General features: G+C 33.9%; 2 protein-coding genes across 2 annotated transcripts; both read left to right on the forward strand.

The window, feature by feature from the left end:
* Positions 1 to 7,576: 7,576 nt before the first annotated feature.
* LOC110726530 (protein NUCLEAR FUSION DEFECTIVE 4-like) lies at positions 7,577 to 12,281 on the forward strand. The gene is made up of 2 exons (XM_021906012.1): positions 7,577 to 8,167; positions 10,801 to 12,281. Exons 1-2 carry the CDS (start codon positions 7,715 to 7,717, stop codon positions 11,944 to 11,946), a joined length of 1,599 nt encoding a protein of 532 aa, XP_021761704.1. The 5' UTR covers positions 7,577 to 7,714; the 3' UTR covers positions 11,947 to 12,281.
* A 1,399-nt stretch (positions 12,282 to 13,680) lies between these two features.
* LOC110726532 (HIPL1 protein) lies at positions 13,681 to 18,766 on the forward strand. The gene is made up of 7 exons (XM_021906013.1): positions 13,681 to 14,118; positions 14,241 to 14,398; positions 15,066 to 15,866; positions 15,943 to 16,156; positions 17,172 to 17,350; positions 17,557 to 17,798; positions 17,979 to 18,766. Exons 1-7 carry the CDS (start codon positions 14,025 to 14,027, stop codon positions 18,397 to 18,399), a joined length of 2,109 nt encoding a protein of 702 aa, XP_021761705.1. The 5' UTR covers positions 13,681 to 14,024; the 3' UTR covers positions 18,400 to 18,766.
* The last annotated feature ends 973 nt before the right edge of the window (positions 18,767 to 19,739 follow it).

A 19,739-nucleotide genomic window follows, 5' to 3' on the forward strand; every position in this document is an offset into this window, starting at 1 on the left:
ATTGCTTTGGATGAATTTTTTTTTTAAGGCGATCGTTGATCGAATCTGCGATGGAATTAGTTCTAAGGTGATATGTATTTGTATTAGAATTTTAAATTTCTTAGAAATTGTTTGTAAGTGCCGTTTGGCTATCTTTTATTAATGAAATCCTTTTTTTTTCCTGTCAAAAAAAAATAGAAAAATAAATTACAACATAAATAATGTGTTAGCACTTGTTATTTTTATTGTAAATTTGTAATACAATTTAATCCATTTGGGCTAATTATTTAAACTTTATAATAAGTTTTTTTTTTTGAAACAAAAACTTTATAATAAGTTAATGAAGTATTATTTGGAAATTTTTATGGAAAATGGCGTCTCTTCACTACTAGAAAACAGCTCATTTTCGACGGAAAAATTCCATCGGAAACACCCTGTTTTCCGTCGGAGCTGGTTGTCGGAAGAAGTTTTGTCGGAAAAACGACCTTTTCCGACGGAAATTCCGTCGGAATAGTTTTTCCGACGGAAATTCCGTCGGAATAGTTTTTCCGACGGAATTTTTTCGTCGGAAGAGGTTTTCCGGCACCTGAAAAGTCCGTCGGAAATTTCCGTGTATCCGTCGGAAAATGCTGGAAAAAAAAAAACCCACCACACCCTAACCCACAACCTTAACCCACCAGACCCACCACCTTAACCCACCTAACCCTAACCCTAACCCTAACCCACCAGACCCACCACCGTAACCCACCAAACCTAACCCACCAGACCCACCACCGTAACCCACCACCTAACCCTTAACCCACCTAACTCTAACCCACAAGAAACCACCAACCGTAACCCTAATCGAAAATTAAACCAAATCCACTAACCACCACCGACACCACCCACACCAACCCATATTCCACCCTCATACACCACCATAGACACCACTACACCAAAATTTTACCTCAAAAAATCGAAAATTAACCCCCAAAAAAATACGAAAATTAACACAACAAAATTGAAAAGTACCACACATTCATATCAAAATCAGTAGATCTACATATTTAATTAGAATTTCATAAAAAAATTAAAAAAAAAACGATAATTAAACAACAAAAATTAAAGGACATACAATTATCTAATCAAATTTATATTTAGCATTTACAATTACATAAAAAATTAACTAGATTACAATATAACCTAAACTAAAACTAGATCTAAAAAACATAAACCTTGAGAGTGGGTGACGGTGGTTGTTACGCCGTTATTGTTGGTGTTGATGTTGGTTGTCGGTCGTTGTGGTTGTCAACGGTGGTTGTGGCTGTTGTTGTTGATGGTGGTTGTGGTTGTTGTTGTTGACAGTAGCCATTGTTGTTGTTGACGGAAAGAGAAATGAAGGACGGAGAAACAAATGAGGCGAGAGAGAGAACAGAAAGAAGAAAACAGAAGAGGAAAAGGGAAAGAAGATAGAATGGGAAAGAAGATAGAAGAAAACAAAAGAGGAATAAGAAGAGGAGAGAAAAAGAGAAGAAGAGAGGACAGAGAAACGAGAGAAAGAGAGGGGAAAGAGAGGCGCAGAGAGAGAAGAGGAGAGGAGAGAGAAATGAGAAATGAAAGGGGGGAAGGGGGGTAGTTCCGTTTTTTAGGGTTTGAATTTTTTTTTTTTATTTTTTTTTAAAATATCAAAATTCTGTCGGAAATGGTTCAAATCCGTCGGAAATCTCCTACGGATTTAAATTTCGTCGGAAATTTCCGACGGAAACCCAAAATCCGTCGGAAATTTTTGACGAAATTTAAATCCATCGAAAATTTCGTTTTTTCCAACGGATTTTTGTGTCCGTCGGAAATGGACTTTTTTCTAGTAGTGCATTATAAACAGCAAACCAAACCGTATTATTACAATTTAGTTTGGTCCGGTTTGGATACTAATACGATTTGGTTTGGTTTGAAAAATTGACCAAATCGTATTTTGCGGTTTAGTTTAGTACTCAAACCACACCAACCTGGACCGTGTTCACCCCTAAAAAAAAGGGATATTCTATTTGGTGGCCTCGTGGTTTCAAAAATTCCACATGGAAGAGAAACTTTTTTTTTTGTCTCTATAGTGACCTCGTGGTTTTGCATATTTGATTATAGTGACCTTATTTAGGTTTATGGCTAACCTTTTTAGTTAAAATGGTTAACCTTTGATTTTTTTTATTAAAAAATTATTTAAATTATATTTTAAAGTAATAAAATTAAAAGAAATATATAATTTTAATTTTTGTTTTTTAAATTTAATTTTTTTTTAAATATAATTTTTTTAAAATATAATTTTTTTTAAATATAATTTTTTTTAATTTATTATTTTTAAATATAATTTAAATAATTTTTTAATAAAAAAAAAATCAAAGGTTAACCATTTTAACTAAAAAAGTTAGCCATAAACCTAAAAAAGGTCACTATAATCAAATATGCAAAACCACGAGGTCACTACAGAGACTAAAAAAAAAGTTTGTCTTCCATGTGGAATTTTTGAAACCACGAGACCGCCAAATAGAATATCCCAAAAAAAAATGACTAAATGTAAATGACACACTTAAAATAGGGCTGTCAAATTGGGGTTTTTGTGAGAATGAGGGACAGCTCAAGTGGTTAGAGCTTCCCTCCCAATCCCAACGTGGGATCGATTCTCATCACCTGCCCCTTGTGCCTCTCTAAACACCCAAAAAAATTGGGGTTTATGTTTCGGGTCGAAATTGATAATGTCAGGTTAGTGTGTGAGCTGGTGAGTGTGTTTACTTGGGTCGTATCGAATTGGTTCAAGTTACGTTGAGTTGGGTGAAGTTGAATTATTTACAAGCTTACAGCTATGGATTCGAATTGGTTTCAATTTGGATAATTTTGGTTTTAGATTTAAATGGTTTTAGATTCTGGTTATGTTTGGATCGAGTGAGTATAAGATTCGAGTCGACTTTTAACTAGTATATTGCTCTAAAAGAGAATAAAAGAAATATAATAAAAGTGTAAAACTAAGAGGGAGATTAATGACATGCATAATACTCGCTCTCTGTAACATATAGAGTTGTTAGGCTCAATAGCGTGGCTGGTTAGGTTCGGGTCAAATCATATTAATGGTTCAAGTTGGATTCAGGTAATGTTAAGTCCGTGTGTCTACTTGGACATGGGTGAAGTCGGATCATTATTTACTTCGGGTTCTAGTCGATTACAATTCGGGTCGTTTTGGTTTCAGTTAAATCAGTTTAAGGGCGGGCTTGTACTAGTTTACTTCGGGTCCGAGTTAAGTTTGGATGGGGTGAGTTTAGGGTTTGGATTGACTCTCAGCTAGTTTACTACGCGTCCGAGTCAAGTTCGACACGGATTGAGCCTTAAATACGGGTTAATTTTACGAATAATAAAAAAATTGAAAGATCATCTAAAGCTCAACCCGCTAGCATGACCCGACCCGTCCCGAAAAAAGAACAAGTTTGGACAAGCCAAAAAACACTTGTTTAGTTAAAAACCCAAATCGGGTTAAAAAAATCTCGAAAGGCCTGCTAAAGCCAACAAGTTCACCAGTTTTTGCTGGTTTGGGTACGACATTTGATGTTAAGGCTCGCCCCGGATTTTTTTTTATCATATCTAATTTGAAGTTGAATTCAGAGTTTGAGTTGATGAGGGAGAAAAAGTTAGAGGTTGTTAACTGTTAAAGAAAAGGAGAAGAAAAAAGAAAAGAAAGAAAGGAATCATGCGAATTTACGAAAAGACCTCAAATGCACCTAGCCACCTACAGAAAGGTACACCCGAAATATTGGTAATTTATCGAAAATAAAATTCGAAATCAACAATTTTATCCTAAAATTCTATCCAAATTTATTTGAAAATAAAATTCTAAACTAACTTTTTTATCCTACAAACTCTATCTAAACCTATCCAACTTTTTTTTATTAAATAAATACAATATATATTCAAATAAAACCTATGTTTAAAAATAATCTCGTCAACATGGCGCGACACTTGGCGAAAAGTTGGAACTTATATAAACCCTTTTGATAATGCAGGATATTTATACATGTATACGATATCGTATCGTTTATTTATATAATAGTGTACTTTTAGTAAAGAGATATATATGTTATTATGACTTGAAATTATTTTAACTTAAGGTAAATTATTTTAACTGAACTAAAAGTATTTTTACCAAATTAAAATTATTTTTACCGGTTAAAACTTATTTTTACTAATTCTCTATTATTTTTTTAAATAAATTAAATATATATTATAAATGGATCTTTTTTTTTTTTTGAAGAAAATTATAAATGATCTTATTTTAAAGAACTTTTTAAATCGAATTTTATGATGGAAAAGTTATAAGATATTTATTAAAAGTTATGGTTAGTTTTGTATATATGAATTATTAAAAGTATATCGATAATAAAATTATATACAACATTATTATCTTAAAAAAGCTATCCAAAATTCGCTTACCTAGCATCATATGTGTCACAATAATACGTATATGTGGTGCGACACTTGGCAAAAAATTGGAATGCCAAGTGTCGCTATCTCGTGGCTTGACTGGGAGACCGGCTATATTTATTAGTGACTAATTTGTGCCCGAGCGATGCCCAGATGGTTGATAAAATTTTAAGATAACATTTTTACTTGAATTTTAAATACCAAATTATTTGTTATGATAATGTAGGATATTTAGACATACGATATCATATGGAGTGTACTTTGTGTAAATTTGTTTGTAAATAATAAATATCTATGTTATTATTGACTTGAAATTATTCTTATTGAACTTAAGGGTTTGTTTGGTTCAATATTAGTAAAGGAAAAGAAGAGAAAGGAAGGGAAGGGAAAAGAAAGGAAAGGAAGGGAAAGGAAGGTATTTTTATTTTCCAATATTTGGTTAATAAAAAGGAAATGAAGGGAAGAGAAAGAAAATTTATAAAGGATAACTTTTATTTTTTTCTTTCCATTTGAATTCCTTCGATTTTGGGAGAAAATGAAAGCTAATAATTTGTGAAGGAACTTTCCTCCCACTTTCCTTCCTTTCCTTTGAATTCTTATGGTATTAATTTAACCAAACATGGGAACATGATTAAAACCCTTTTTTTTTTTTTTTCTTTTCCATCCAAATCCTTTCAACCAAAAAGGGCTTAAAATATTTTCACTGAACTGAAAGTATTTTACCAAACTAAAAATATTTTTGATTAAAACTTATTTTACTGATTCTCTAATATTTTTTTTTAAAAATAAATTAAATAACAATGCATTTTGTATGCGGCTAACCACACCATCTGGCATGACAAAGTAACCCCTATAAAACAGATCGAGTAACCCCTGTAATACTAACTGAGTAACCTCTAACACTGACTAAATAACCCATATCTATAACATTGATTGAGTAACCACTATAACACTGACCAAGTAACCTCTATAGCACTAACGAAGTAACTCTAATCTTGTAATAGTGGTGATACGGTTTGGCCAGCTACGTATAAAAGTTTGTGATTGAATATATTATAAATGGATCTTTTTTTAAAGAACTTTTTAATACGAACTTGATGATGAAATTAGAATTGAGTTATAGGATATTTATTAAAAGTGATGATTAGTTTTGTATAAATGAAATATTAGAATTTTATCGATAATAAAACTATATGCAACAATTTTATCTTAAAAAATCTACCAAAAATCACTTACTTAGCATCATATGTGTCACAATAATATCTATTTGTCGCCTATGTGGCTCGACACTTGGCGAAAAACTGGAATGCCAAATGTCGATATCTCATGGCCTGACTGTGAGACCGGCTTTATTTATTAGTGATATGATATGATATGATACAGTACGTGCCCCGGGTACCCATTTTAAAAAGTGAACTTATTTGTGGGCATGTTTTGTATAATTATTATAATTATAATTATCATAATAACAATAATGAAAATTATTATTATTAGTATTAATATATATATTTTTTAAAATGTTAAATAAAAAAAGAAAGTAGAAATACTACCTATTATTCTTTTTTCACATTTGTTATTATTTTCAGTTTTTGTAAGTTGCACTATATTCACTTGGTCTACTACGACCAATGTTTGTGAATTATACATAAAAAAAATATATATATATATAATTAAGATATTGTTTATCAAAGTTCTATGTTGACATAGGGCTAAATTTCAATGGGACACTAAAATAATAGTGGGAGTATAATTTTGTGAAAAGAAGAGTGCATCGGTAAAAAAATAATAAAATAAATAAAAAGTTAAAAGTAATTATTTTTTTAACATGTAAAATCAATGGATTATATTATTGGTTTAATTGGACCATTTGTAATATATGGTTGGTAAATGGGCTATGAAGGCTTTGTAAAACTCATAAAGTTCTAAGACCTTACTACCATTGATATGAATTCACTTCAAAGATTCTCTTGTATAGTACAGTTTCTGTTGTGTCCAAATTTTAGTAGCTTTTACTTCTTTAATTTCATTAACAAAATCACAAACATACACAAAAATATTACAACCGAATATGTAGAATACCTGATTCAAAAGCTTTAATGGTAAATCAGTGGTAGACTAAAAAAATTAATGATACATGGCCATATTTATGATTATAATTATGTGGTTATTCGTATAGAAGTAAAATTATATTGCTAATTGGATATTCATATTAATTATAATATGTGGTGTGTTACTATAAGTAAAATTCTATTGTCAATAAAACGACAAATTTTTTTCAAAAGAATTGCTAATTATTTTATGTATATATATATTTTTTTTAATCCTAAACAAATCCATTTAATCTAATTTGGCATCTAATCTAATGTGGTGTGTTGCTATAAGTAAAATTTTATTGTCAATAAAAAGATAATTTTTTTTCAAAAGAATTATAAATTATTTTATGTATATTGTTTTTATCCTAAACAAATCTATCAATCTAATCTAATGCGACTTCGACACCTGGCGTTTTAATCACAATAAAAACCGGAATGCCAAGTGTCGCTGTCTCGTGACCTGACTGTGAGACCGACTTTATTTATTAGTGATATATATGATATGATATGATATGATATGATAGTGTACTTTTTTTTAAAATATATTTAATTTATCAAAAAGGATTATTCAAATAGTTTTTTTTTTTGAACGGGTTATTCAAATACTATAAAATAATATATCTATGTTATTATTGACTTGAAATTATTTTTACTAACCATAACTTAATTTTATAAATTCTCTATTAATTTTTTAAATAAATTAAATATATTATAAATGGATCTTATTTTAAAGAACTTTTTAAAACGAATTTTTTGATGGAAATAGAATTGAATTATAGGATATTTATTAAATGTTATGATTAATTTTGTATATATGAAATATTAGAAGTATATCGATAATAAAACTCTATCCAATAATTTTATCTTAAAAAAGTTATCCAAAATTCGCTTAGTTAGCATCACATGTTTCACAATAAAATCTATTTAACGCTTACTTAGCGCGACACTTGGCAAAAAACTGAAATGTCAAGTGTCACTGTCTCGTGACCTGACTGCGAAATTGGCTTTATTTATTAGTGATATTTATAATATGATATGATATAACACGTCTGTACACTAAACCGTCAGTCATAACGAAAGTGTCAAATACTCACCAAATCGGAAGTCTTAACAAGTCAATATCAAATCATATCCGTTATGATATGTTTACACTTGATATATGTACAATCAAAACATAGATTTTAATCAACCCAGAAAAAACCATGGAAATGATGAACAACAAATGGGTATCAACAGTAGCAAGTATTTGGATTCAATCAACTAGTGGCACACCATCCACCTTTGGAATTTATTCTCCTGCCCTCAAATCTTCCCAAGGTTATTCCCAAACTACCCTTGACACTGTTGCCCTTTTCAAAGACTTGGGTGCCAACGTCGGCATCCTCGCCGGCGTACTTTACGCCGGCACCGCTTATCGCCGGTCGTTCTTCGGTGGTCCTAAGGTGGCTATCTTAGCCGGGGCGATCCAATGCTTTACTGGCTATTTCTTGATTTGGTTAACGGTGACCGGAATCATTTCCCGGCCACCGGTTCCCGTGGTTTGTTTTTTCTTGTTCTTGGCTGGACATGCTATGCCCTTCTTTAATACCGCGGATGTCGTTACGGCTGTTCATAATTTCCGGGATTATAGTGGCACTGCTGTTGGTATCATGAAGGTTTACATTTACTCTCTAGATTACTTTTTTTATTTTTTATTTTTTATTATACATCCAAATTTTATGTTTTGGATTGATCATATGTTTTGTTTAGTGATTTGTGGTTGATTATGTAATTGGATGTATTGTTGTATTATGATAAGTTATGGGGTTTGGCCAATTTCGGGCTATGATTGACCACTTAAAGTAAGTAATTGAAGTGTGCTTGCTACTTCAATGATGCCCTTACTTGAATCGTGCTCGTTAAAGTTTCAATCCTTCATCTTTTTATTGTTTTATAGGAATATTTAGTGTCAACTTTCTATTTTTTTGCCATGTTTGTTATATAAACTATTGAATTGTTCATGAGATTATTGAGTCGAGTTATTGCTTGCTCAAGTTTATAGTTTCTAGTCGAGTTCAAGTTGTTTGCCAGCAGTACAATTAGTACCCCTAACTTTAACTTTTCCAGTTTTCCATATTACCCTTAATGGAGAATTCCAACTTTCCAAGTGGTTTTATAATTCCTTTGCTTTGGCAAGTCATAAGGGTAGACAAAACATTCTGCTAGAAAATGTACTCTAGAGTAGTAGAGTGTGGATTTGCACGGTATTAGTGGACTTACGGCTTTAAGGCTCTATTGGATGCATGAAAAAACAGTTTCAACTGAAAATGTTAACAACAGAAGATGCAATTGAAGATTATCTTTCATTTGTTTGTTAGAGTGAAAAGGAAAACTGGAAATAAAGGAGACGGGGTGGAATGGAGGAGAGTAACTGGAAAGTAAGAAAATGAGAGATTGAGAGGGAATAAGGCATTGTGAGATTTGTGACCAAAAAAAGTCTGGTTATTGTGTTTAGCAATTCGTTAATTACAACCCTTGTGTTATGATCATCGTGAATAAACAAGCATGATAGTTAGCTCAACAGGTTTTTTTTTTTTTTTTTTTTTTTCCAAATTCCATGGTGTGCTTTAAACTTTCTATGCTTGAGAAACAAGAAGAACGTTTGCTAATTGTCTGTTTATGTAGATGCTAACTCACTGTCATCAGTTGCTTTGGGCTCTTCTTGGACTGAACATGAAAGTAAAGATATTTGTTGAGGCTTTGGGCAGGCTCTAGATGTTTATGCATTTTTCCTTTTAGCTTTGCTGGGCATTTTATCTCAAAGCAATTATCACATGGCTTAATGGTAAATTCTTTCTTTTAAAATGCTTTGAAGAGACTAATGTGAAAAAAAACTTATACTTTCGTAAACTTATATAAGACAATGATTGCAGGTTCCTCATGTAGTTAGTTAGGGGTGTGGGTGTGGGTGTGTGTGTGTGTGTGGGGGGGGGGGTGTGTGTGTGTGTGTGGGTGCGTGGGTGTGTGTGTGTGTGACAGCTGTACAAAAAAGAGGCTATCTCCTTCTAGAGCTCTTAACTAAATGCAGCAGCCTGTTCTTGTTTTTTGAGGCAACACTGATCTTGACGCAACGAAACATCACAATTTGGTCCTTTATTTTTTGAATGATGCCTGTTGGTCCTGCATGATCACCTTGCATCCATGACAAAATCCTTCGGTCCTGCACATCAATATTAACGTGGAGTAAATTTACCTTCCTAGCTTCTTTATGGCGTGATGCAGAGCTGTAAGCCCAGACTGTTCATTGCTTGTAGCCTGCAAATTGATGATTCCCTTCCAGCTTGTGCCATCTTTTCCTTCGATGTACCGATTCCTCACTCCCACTCCCTTGCAGCTTCTTCTAAGAGCTCCTGAAGTGTAAATGTTTACCACGGAGCAATCTGTGTACCCACTGATAATATCATGGACTTCTTTGTCCTGGCCATCCATATCATATCTGATCTAACCCTGAACATAAACCATGCACCTCCGTCTGATCTCCATTAGCAGCCTTTCTTCGAATTCAGCGGTTACATAATTTACTCTGTGCTGAACTTTACTCAGCGTGCCATAGGGGCTTTGGTATTGATCTTTGAAGATTCATTTGTTTCTTGCAGCCCATATGCCCTGTAAAGTGCGATGAATAGGGTATATAACTTTTGAAACTCTTTTGTCTTCACTCTCAGCATTCTGAGCCAGTTATTAATCCACTCAGACTCAGCAACTATGTAGTGTTGTAATTCAAAGGGAAGACTTCATAATAATTTGATCAGCAGTTACCTCCCAATATTTCCTAATGCAGAGTACAAAAAATTAGTCTTTCTCCAACATTCAAGTTTGTTTCTTGATCCCATGGATTTTTTTTGAAGGAAAGCACAATCTAAGTAAAGTTGTGTCATCCCATTGTATAATGCTTTTGTTAAGTTCTTCAGTAAACTAGAACTCTTGTCTGAATGATATAATATTTTATGCATGTTTTAATCTTGGTTTATTTTCTTATTTTTGGTGGACTGTGCTTTTGATTATCTTCATAAATCCAATCCATCATCAGCTTATCACTGTTTTAGTGTTATCAATCTTTATCTTTAAATAATAAAAATAAAAATGCTTTGCATTGCTGAATCTAATTAATCTAATTCATGATCCAACAGGTTTTGCTTGATGTTTTCTGGTAACCATGTTAGCAAAATGGACTACTGCCTTTGCAGTTTGCATGTAGTCTTGTAACACATGGTTTGATTTCTAAGACGGGTAGAATTTTCCATTTCAGGGATTTCTGGGTCTGAGTGCAGCGATGTTGATTCAGCTTTATCGAACCATATTCCCTGGAAATCCTGCTTCATTTCTTTTAATGGTCTCCTTGTTGTCTACAGTAAATCCATTACTGCTCATGTGGTTTGTGAAAATCTATGATGCCAATGCTGGAGATGAGAGACGACATCTTAACAACTTTTCATGGGTGGTGGTGGTAGTTTCTGCATATCTAGTGGTTGTTATTGTTTTGGAGAATGTGGTTACTGTTCAATTATTAGCTCATATCCTCATAGTTATTGTATTGCTATTCTTGCTCGCCTCACCCCTGTGGATTGCTCTCAGAGCTCAGCAGAGCTTATCCTCTGAAGGAGTCACTTACCAGGTAGACCCTGAAAAGATACATGGGAGAGAAGATGATACCTCTTATCAGAGACTGTCAGAACATGCGGAAGAAGATGCAGAAGCTAGTAATAGGCCGTCAGAGTTGGAAGGACACTTCAATTTGTTCCAAGCCATGAGGACTATGAATTTTTGGCTTCTATTTTTAGCCACAGCCTGTGCACTTGGGTCTGGGCTAGCAACATTAAACAATCTCACCCAAATTGGAGAGGCTCTTAGTTACACACCTTTAGAAACCACAACTCTTGTCTCATTGTGGAGTATTTGGAATTCTATTGGGCGGTTTGGGGGTGGATATGTATCAGATTTCATCCTTCATATGAAAAGCTGGGCAAGGCCTCTTTTCATGGCTGGTAGTTTGGGAATCATGAGTATTGGGCATTTGGTGATTGCTTCTGGTATGCCCGGGTGTCTTTATGCTGGTTCAATTTTGGTGGGCATTTGTTATGGGTCACAGCTCTCTTTGATGCCAACAATTGCTTCCGAGTTATTTGGGGTTGTAAATATGGGAACCATATTCAATACTATTACTATAGCAGGCCCTCTTGGGTCATACATTCTCTCAGTTAGGGTGGTTGGTTATATCTATGATAAAGAAACATCCAGCGAAACCAATATTTGTGTTGGTGTACATTGCTTTATGCTGTCTTTTTTCATCATGGCAGCTGTTACTTTCCTGGGATCTCTCTTTGCCGTAGTATTATCTTTGAGGACTAGAAGCTATTATGAGCACGTTATATGTAGGAGGTTTCTAAAGCCCTGAAGGCAGTAAGGAAGCTAGATGTGACCAAGAAATTGGTCTCCCTGAATGTGTGGAAAAGTTTGGTACCTGTTATTTCTCTTATAATTTTCCCGCATTTTGCACTCCATAGAAATGTATGATCCTCGGTCTCTTCTAATGGCTGATGGAAATTCTGTATTTCACCTGACACTACAGGGTTCTCAGTTCATGTAAATATGAATTACATATTTGGCACATTTTTGTACCATTTGCTTTAGACTATGAGGTAAACCATAGTCTACTGTATATTTTGTAATATGAAGCAGTAACTCACTCTATTATTATTGAAAGTTGTGACCAGAATAATGGATTTTTCATATGCTTCAGAAATTGATGGAACTTTTCGAAATCAATTCTATTCAATGGCACAGTATGGAAAAAAAATTCATGATATGGCATTGGATCGTTATTTTTCTATTTGTGTAAACTGGTGAGTAAAATTTTGGCGTCCACAATGGTTCTTCTCACTCTCTATCAAGTTTAACCACTTTCTCGACGAAGGTTGATATAATTATAATCGCCGCAAAGCTGAAATGATGTCTCAAAAAACTTACTCAAAGAGGGGAGCGAGAAGGAGAAGTCAGGTAAGTGGGTTAATTTTACTACCATATCAATTAGAGTTAAATAGGACAATTTGTTGCTTGTTACTTGGTCTCTGCAAGGTTCATACTTTGTGTAACCTCAGCAGAATTCAAAATCACCAAAAAATCACAAAAATACCAAAATGATGTCATTTCATAGACAAGAAGCAGACACCCAAGATTTCGTCCCATTTGCAGCCACCTTTCCCGGATTTTCTTTTTCTCTCCTTTGACTTTCTGCTGGTATACAATTCTTTTGACTATTTTGCTCTTTCTGTGTTAGGTGATTCTCTATTCAATAGTTTAGCATTTTTTGAGTATTTTGATACAATTGTGATCTTGTGATGCATTATTAGCCTCGTGCAATTTACCTATTTTGCATTTTAAATTCCTTCTTTTTGCTGCTGTTTCTGTCCTTTTTCAACTCTTAACTGAAGCATACGTAATATGATGATTAACCGAGATTTGTACTTTGGAGATTGGCTAAATCAAATAGAAGCAAGGTATTATTATATCTCGGTTGTATTATTGCATTGTAAAGGATTTTGAGCTTATTGTGACCAATATATTAGGCCAAAACAGCTGCCTTCCACCCCCATTGCTTGCGAAAGTGGTTATGTGACTGTTGACTGCATCCAAGATTTAAAACCATGAATGGAAGTCACATAAGACACTCATGTCTTAAATTTTTGTTATGCAAGAGACAATAGTGGATCCAAGAGTTTATTCCGATATTTTTCTCCTCAACATTATTTTTTAAGACGTGCCCAAAACACCCTTATATATTTGAATGTGGTAGTGTATAATATGTGACTAGGTGAGCTATTGTCTCACTCTACTTGTTTAATTTCTAAATTTTGTTTATGCCTAATGGAATACTAATGTCTGCCTTTAACTAATTCTGCTGTAATATGCAAGTGGGCTTCTCTTCACATGGGTCTTTTGAATTCAGATCATGTATTACCAATCTTCCTTAAATAAACTAGTAGGAATATAATATGTTACCATAAAATCAGCATTTAAATGCCTGCATTTGGTTTCCTAGATAAACAATTACATTTAATAATTTTTTTGACTCTGAAAACCGGATGAATTCAACTAGTAAGATTTTATATGGGCTGGGTTGTTTGGTTGGAATAGCTGGTATTAAATATGAATTTCTTGTAGGAGCTGAATTGAATTGTAGACGAGAGTGAAATTTAATATATTTATATTAATCATATACACCAATCATAGAAGATGATGACTTAAGATTAGAGGTTGTATGATCTGAGCAAATTAAAATTATTGAAAACCTATACAATTTTATTCTGTATAAATCATCTTAAATTAACTGTATCTTTTTAGTTTCTTCACCAATCATGAATCATGGGGGTTTCATTTTCTAGTAGAATCTTCAAGAGTTGATAGAAAGAAGGCAGTGTCTGTTAGTATCTTAGATTGTAGAGAATTGACGTTATTTGCGTGTTCTTTCTAAAAATGGGTGTTCCATTTACTACTATCAGCTTCTATCTTTTTAGTGTGCTATTTCTTGCTGATAATTTGTCATCTCATCCTCTTTGCATTGACTCGAGTGAGTCCTTTCATCCATCTTTCTTTGCTTTTCAATTGTTTCTGCATTGTGGTATCTTAATTTGATCTCATGTAGTGTGGATTTGTTTTTTTTTTTATTTTTTTTCTTCTTCTTGTTTTTAGGCTATCCTATAACTTTGAAGAACCCTTTAAAATTTTGCCCTTACAATGGGAGTTCATGCTGTGATTCCACACAGGATGTGCAACTGCAGAAGCAATTTCAGTCCATGAATGTATCTGATCCTGCCTGTGCCTTTATTGTGAAATCTATCCTTTGTGCTGTAAGGCTGTCTTCCCTTTTATTAGAAATAGTTTTTTGCCGCTTCATGCGAAGTTGAAAACGATGTAATATCTAAAATTTCTCCAAGTGATTCCTGAAGTCATGTACTTGCATAATCTGTTTAACTGTTTTGCTGCTTAATTATTTAGTGTAATTGCTCTTCCTCTTTACGGGTCTCTTGGGAAGAGTAATTCTACTTGTCTCTACTTGTTAAAATTGCATACATCTTCCACATCTTCACTGGGGTTGGTAAAAATTAAGTGTTGTATAGTACATAACTGTTATTTGTCTACTATTTAGTGGGTAGCTGAAAAAGGTTACCTGACTGAGGCTAATCGTCGAAGTAGTTATATCATGTAAGTGTTCGGCACAACTAGTTATTGAAGTAGTAAAACAAAATGAAAAATATATTCTCCTAGAAGTAACTGTTTATAGATTTTTGCAATATATTACACAAAAGCAGTTTTGGAAGCTTTTTCAGAACACTACTCCAAGTTAGTAGTTGTTTGATTTGGTTGAAACACTAAAAGCTACTGCCAAACTCACACTCCCAGAACCTGTACTTGATGGGATTTGTTTTAGGTGGTCAGGTGATTGTTGTTGTTCTTATCCAGTAAGTGTTACTTATGCATATATCTTTCTGAGGATTTCTTGGGTTTTTGGTACAGAGATGTGATCAATTTTCAGCGGAGTTGTTCAGAGTTAATAGTGTGCCTCGTTCAGTTCCTATTCTGTGCAACTCTACTTTGTCACCAACATCACCACAGTCCAGTCAAGCAGTGAGCAACTTTTGCTCAAAAGTATGGGATACATGTATGAATGTGTCAGTATTGAATTCACCATTTGCACACTCGTTACTACGTCAGGGCGGATCATCAGTAAATTCCAGTATTACCAAGATCACAGAAATGTGGCGGTCAAAAACTGATTTCTGCAATGCCATGGGTGAAGCTTCAAGTGATGGATCATTATGCTTTGGTGGAGAACCTGTTTCTTTTAATAATACTGCAGAGCCCCCAAGTAGCCCATCTGGTTTGTGCCTTGAGAAAATTGGAAATGAATCTTACCTTAGTATGGTGCCTCATCCTGATGGCTCCAACCGAGCTTTCTTCTCCAACCAAAAAGGAAAAATTTGGCTGGCAACGCTTCCACGAGAAGGTTCAGCTGGAGTAATCGAGTTTGATGAATCAAGCCCCTTTCTGGATTTAAGTGATATATTACATTTTGATGCTGAGTTTGGATTGATGAGCATAGCTACTCATCCAAGGTTCACTGAGAATAGTCGTTTCTTTGCTTCATTCAATTGTGATAAGACATTGGGGCCTGGATGTGAAGGGCGTTGTGCATGTAATTCTGATGTAAACTGCGATCCCTCAAAGCTACCACCTGATAATGGTGCGCAACCTTGCCAATATCAAAGTGTCATCGCTGAGTTTTCTGTCGGTGGTACCAATATCCAGCCATCAATGGTAAATTATGTGACCCAAACTAAGCTTTTTTGACTAATTTCGGACTTATAGTTAACCTCTTCTGTTAATTATCCAGGCAAGCTCTGTTAGCCCGGCAGAAGTCAGAAGAATATTCACCATGGGCTTGCCATTTACATCTCATCATGGTGGACAAATTCTTTTTGGTCCAGATGGGCATTTGTACTTCATGATGGGAGATGGAGGAGAAAGTGGTGATCCCTATAATTTTTCTCAGAACAAGAAATCGTTGCTTGGTAAAATCATGAGGTTTGATGTCAACAACTCCCCAAGTTAGTATTCTTTTCTTGTATTCCTATGTGATTATTCTATAAAACACATTTATTTGGTGTAATGCTATGATGTTACCATGTTTGATTCTTTAGTTTTCTAAGCAGGTTGTTTCTTGCGTAATGTTTACTCTTTGCTTGAAGTAGTGGAAAGCAAAAATAAATAAATCAAGTTTTTCCACTGTCACAGTCATTTTGTATCATGTTACTCCATATTAAGCAGTGAAGTATACAAGATTCTTCATAATTCCTGCTTTATGCCATTCTTGCTCCTCGGGTCTGGAGTGATTTTCTCTTCTAAACTTCTCTTATCTAATGCTGATTTTAAAATCTTTTCTCCTTATGTTCAATAAGCTATCAGAATTATCACTGAAGTTACTACATGATCCTTAAATTAATAGAACATATGCTAAAGCCAGTTGCTTAGTGTCAGAGGCGTATTATTACAGTTTAGTAGTTCACTTGCTCTTGTTGTCCACATTGGTATCTTAGGAGTAACACAGATATAATTAGCCCTCCATCTTTGATGCTGAAATTTCCTTCCATTTGTGTACCCCAAAGATAGTATGCTTATTTCAACTGTTCAAGTCATCATGTGTTCATATATGAAATGTCGTGTGAAATTTGTGATGCGGTTGATATGATGCTTCAAATACAAAAATAAAATGAAAAAAAAAATCAAAATATATAAAACCCAATAAGAAACACTGAAGTTAGCAAGCTTGTATTTTGGGTTATTATGGATATTAGGGGTGCAGTACCAGGGTAGACTGTTTTACGGATGTATTAATGTCTATTTCATAGGTTATATTTTGTGCAGCATCGATTTTCAGTGTACAAATTATAGGGTGCTTGATGTAATTAAAACTAAGGCTTTAGCCTGTTAATATAAGTCTTTTATTTTGTGTTAAAAAAGAAGTTAGCAAGCTTGTATGGTTACTACTCTGCAATGAGGTTATTTCACTTTCTCATATTCAATTCCTTTTGCCTACTTATGTAACTTATCTTGTTTATCCAGGTGCTGCAGAAATGAGTATAGAGGGTTTATGGGGAAACTACACTATTCCGAAAGACAACCCATATGTCAACGATAGTCAGTCGCAACCTGAAATATGGGCGTCTGGATTAAGGAATCCTTGGCGATGCAGCTTTGATGCTGAAAGGCCTTCATACTTTATGTGCGCTGATGTTGGACAGGTTTTGATCTTTCTCTTTGTTAATCACTATTTACTGGCTTTCTGAACACCTGTGTAGCGCATTTCTGTCTGTATTGTCTTATTTGACCCCTACATAAAAGTATAAAATTTGGCTGAAGTCTTATGCTTGCTCCTCAATTCTCATGAAAAATTTATACGATACACCACCTAATGCTTTTATTCACCATCAGAATATTTTTGCTACAGGACAAGTTTGAAGAAGTGAACATAATCACAAAGGGTGGAAACTATGGTTGGCGAGTTTATGAAGGCCCCTACAGTTATACTCCTCTAACATCACCCGGAGGAAATACGTCTTTGAACTCTATAAACCCTATTTTCCCTGTGATGGGTTACAACCATTCCACTGTGAGTTCAAAAGAGGGATCAGCATCAATTACTGGAGGTTATTTTTATAGGTCTAAAACTGATCCTTGTATGTCTGGCAGGTGAGTGTTCTTCAGCTAGCTTTTTCTAGGTAATAATGCTTTACAAATGAAAGTTGAGTCTACATTACATCTGTATTGTAAAAACACTGTCTATTTTGCCTTCCAAGTTCACCAGTGGTAAATGAATCGTTCAGATTTGGTACTGCGTAAGACATAAACAAACTATCTGGTGAATTTTAGGTACTTATATGCTGATTTATATGGAGATGCTATGTGGGAAGGCTCTGAATATCCCAAAAACAGTGGGAACTTCACCTCTAGATTACTTTCCTATAGCTGTGCTGCAGACTCTCCTATAAAGTGTAGCTCTGTCCCAGGAAGTTCAACACCGGCCCTGGGTTACATTTTCTCATTCGGGGAAGACCTGAATAAAGATGTTTATGTCCTGACTAGCAGTGGTGTTTACCGAGTTGTTCGTCCAAGTCGTTGTAAGTATGCCTGCTCCGAAGAAAACACCACAGATGTTGCTGCCCTTTCACCTGCTCCATCGCCGTCTCCTTCACACTCACAAGCCACCCAGTTGAGCAAACACCTATGCATGAGTTTAATGATTTATTTGTCCTCCTTGGTCCTTTTTATGATGAATTGCCTAGATATGTGAACAGTTTGTACATAAATTTTATTTTTCCAAATTGGAAAGATTATTATAATTAGTAGAAGAAATTAAGTCCTTTTATTTTTTATTTTATTTTTTATTTTTATTTTTTATGGAAGAAATTAAGTTGATTTTATCAATCCAATTGCATTTTTTTTTTGTTTATTTTACCAATCTAGCATAGCACTCTTCCTCATTTGTTTCTCATTTCATGTCATCATCAACTTATAATAATAATAAAAAAAAAAGTATCCATACAAGATTCGAACATGTAACCTTCAATAAAAACACGACTACGGAAGTAGTGAACCAACGCATAGCTCAAGCCCAAATACTAGTTTTCATCGTCAAAACTTAGAAATCTTCCCTTATATTCACGTATTTTACCCTTAGAGCATCTCCAATGGTAAGCTAATTGTTAAATTAATTTTGTCATGCAACATATGATCTCAAACTAACCCTCTTTGTAGCTATTTAGTGCCCCAATGGTTAGCTACTAGCTTGCTAATTATATAAGCTTGACTTTCTCAATTAGTTTTATAAATTTAATTAATTTAATATATTAATCCCTAAAAATTTAATTAATTTAATATATTAATCTCTAAAAAAATTGAAAATTAGCTTAATTAGCTTAGGCAACAAGCTAATTTGCTTGGGCAAGCTAATTGTATTATTTAGCTTTAATGGTCAATAGTAGCTAGAAACTTTTGAAAATTGCAAGCAAATCTCTGGCTACAACCATTGGATTTACTCTTAGTGTTCAAGTTTAAATTGACAAAGGAGTAGTCACTAATTGACATATATCCTCATCTTACTTCTTCTTTAAAGCTCCTACCTCCCTTTACATTTGTAATCTTAACAACAATCCTATAGGATTTTTTTAAGGAAAATGTGAGATAATAGCCAATTTTTGGATTGGATATCCGTAATCCGATATCTGAAATCTTGATATATGGATCGGATACTTGTTATCTGATATTCGAAATCCGAAATATTTCAGACATTTTTCGGATATCACATATTCGAAAATCCGAATTTGATATTCGAAATTATTTGACCGGATATCCGATTCGATACTATCCTACATTATCAGATCGGATCTTTGGATAAATTTACTCATCCTTACCGACCCCTATCCACCACCCACTTAAATATCCATCCTCGCCTAATACTCAATCTACTCGTCTCACCACTTACTTTGCCCGTCCTTAAATCCACCTCACATATCAAACTAAATTTTAATTTCAACACATATAATTCAATAAAAATAATTACATAATACATTAATATAGTCGGATTATATTGGCTTCTATTCCTCGATTTTATTTCATTATGTATTTCAAGAA

This window comes from Chenopodium quinoa, unplaced genomic scaffold (genome assembly GCF_001683475.1).
Source record: "Chenopodium quinoa cultivar QQ74 unplaced genomic scaffold, ASM168347v1, whole genome shotgun sequence".
NCBI classification, from domain to species: domain Eukaryota; kingdom Viridiplantae; phylum Streptophyta; class Magnoliopsida; order Caryophyllales; family Amaranthaceae; genus Chenopodium; species Chenopodium quinoa.

Bases quoted from the DNA above. Each gene is read 5' to 3' on its own strand.
- LOC110726530 (XM_021906012.1), top strand. From the start codon at position 7,715: ATGGAAATGATGAACAACAAATGGGTATCAACAGTAGCAAGTATTTGG. The intron at 8,168-10,800 runs GTTTACATTTAC...TTTCCATTTCAG, and splicing joins CTGCTGTTGGTATCATGAAG to GGATTTCTGGGTCTGAGTGC.
- LOC110726532 (XM_021906013.1), top strand. From the start codon at position 14,025: ATGGGTGTTCCATTTACTACTATCAGCTTCTATCTTTTTAGTGTGCTA. The intron at 15,867-15,942 runs GTAAATTATGTG...TTAATTATCCAG, and splicing joins CCAATATCCAGCCATCAATG to GCAAGCTCTGTTAGCCCGGC. The intron at 17,799-17,978 runs GTGAGTGTTCTT...GGTGAATTTTAG, and splicing joins GATCCTTGTATGTCTGGCAG to GTACTTATATGCTGATTTAT.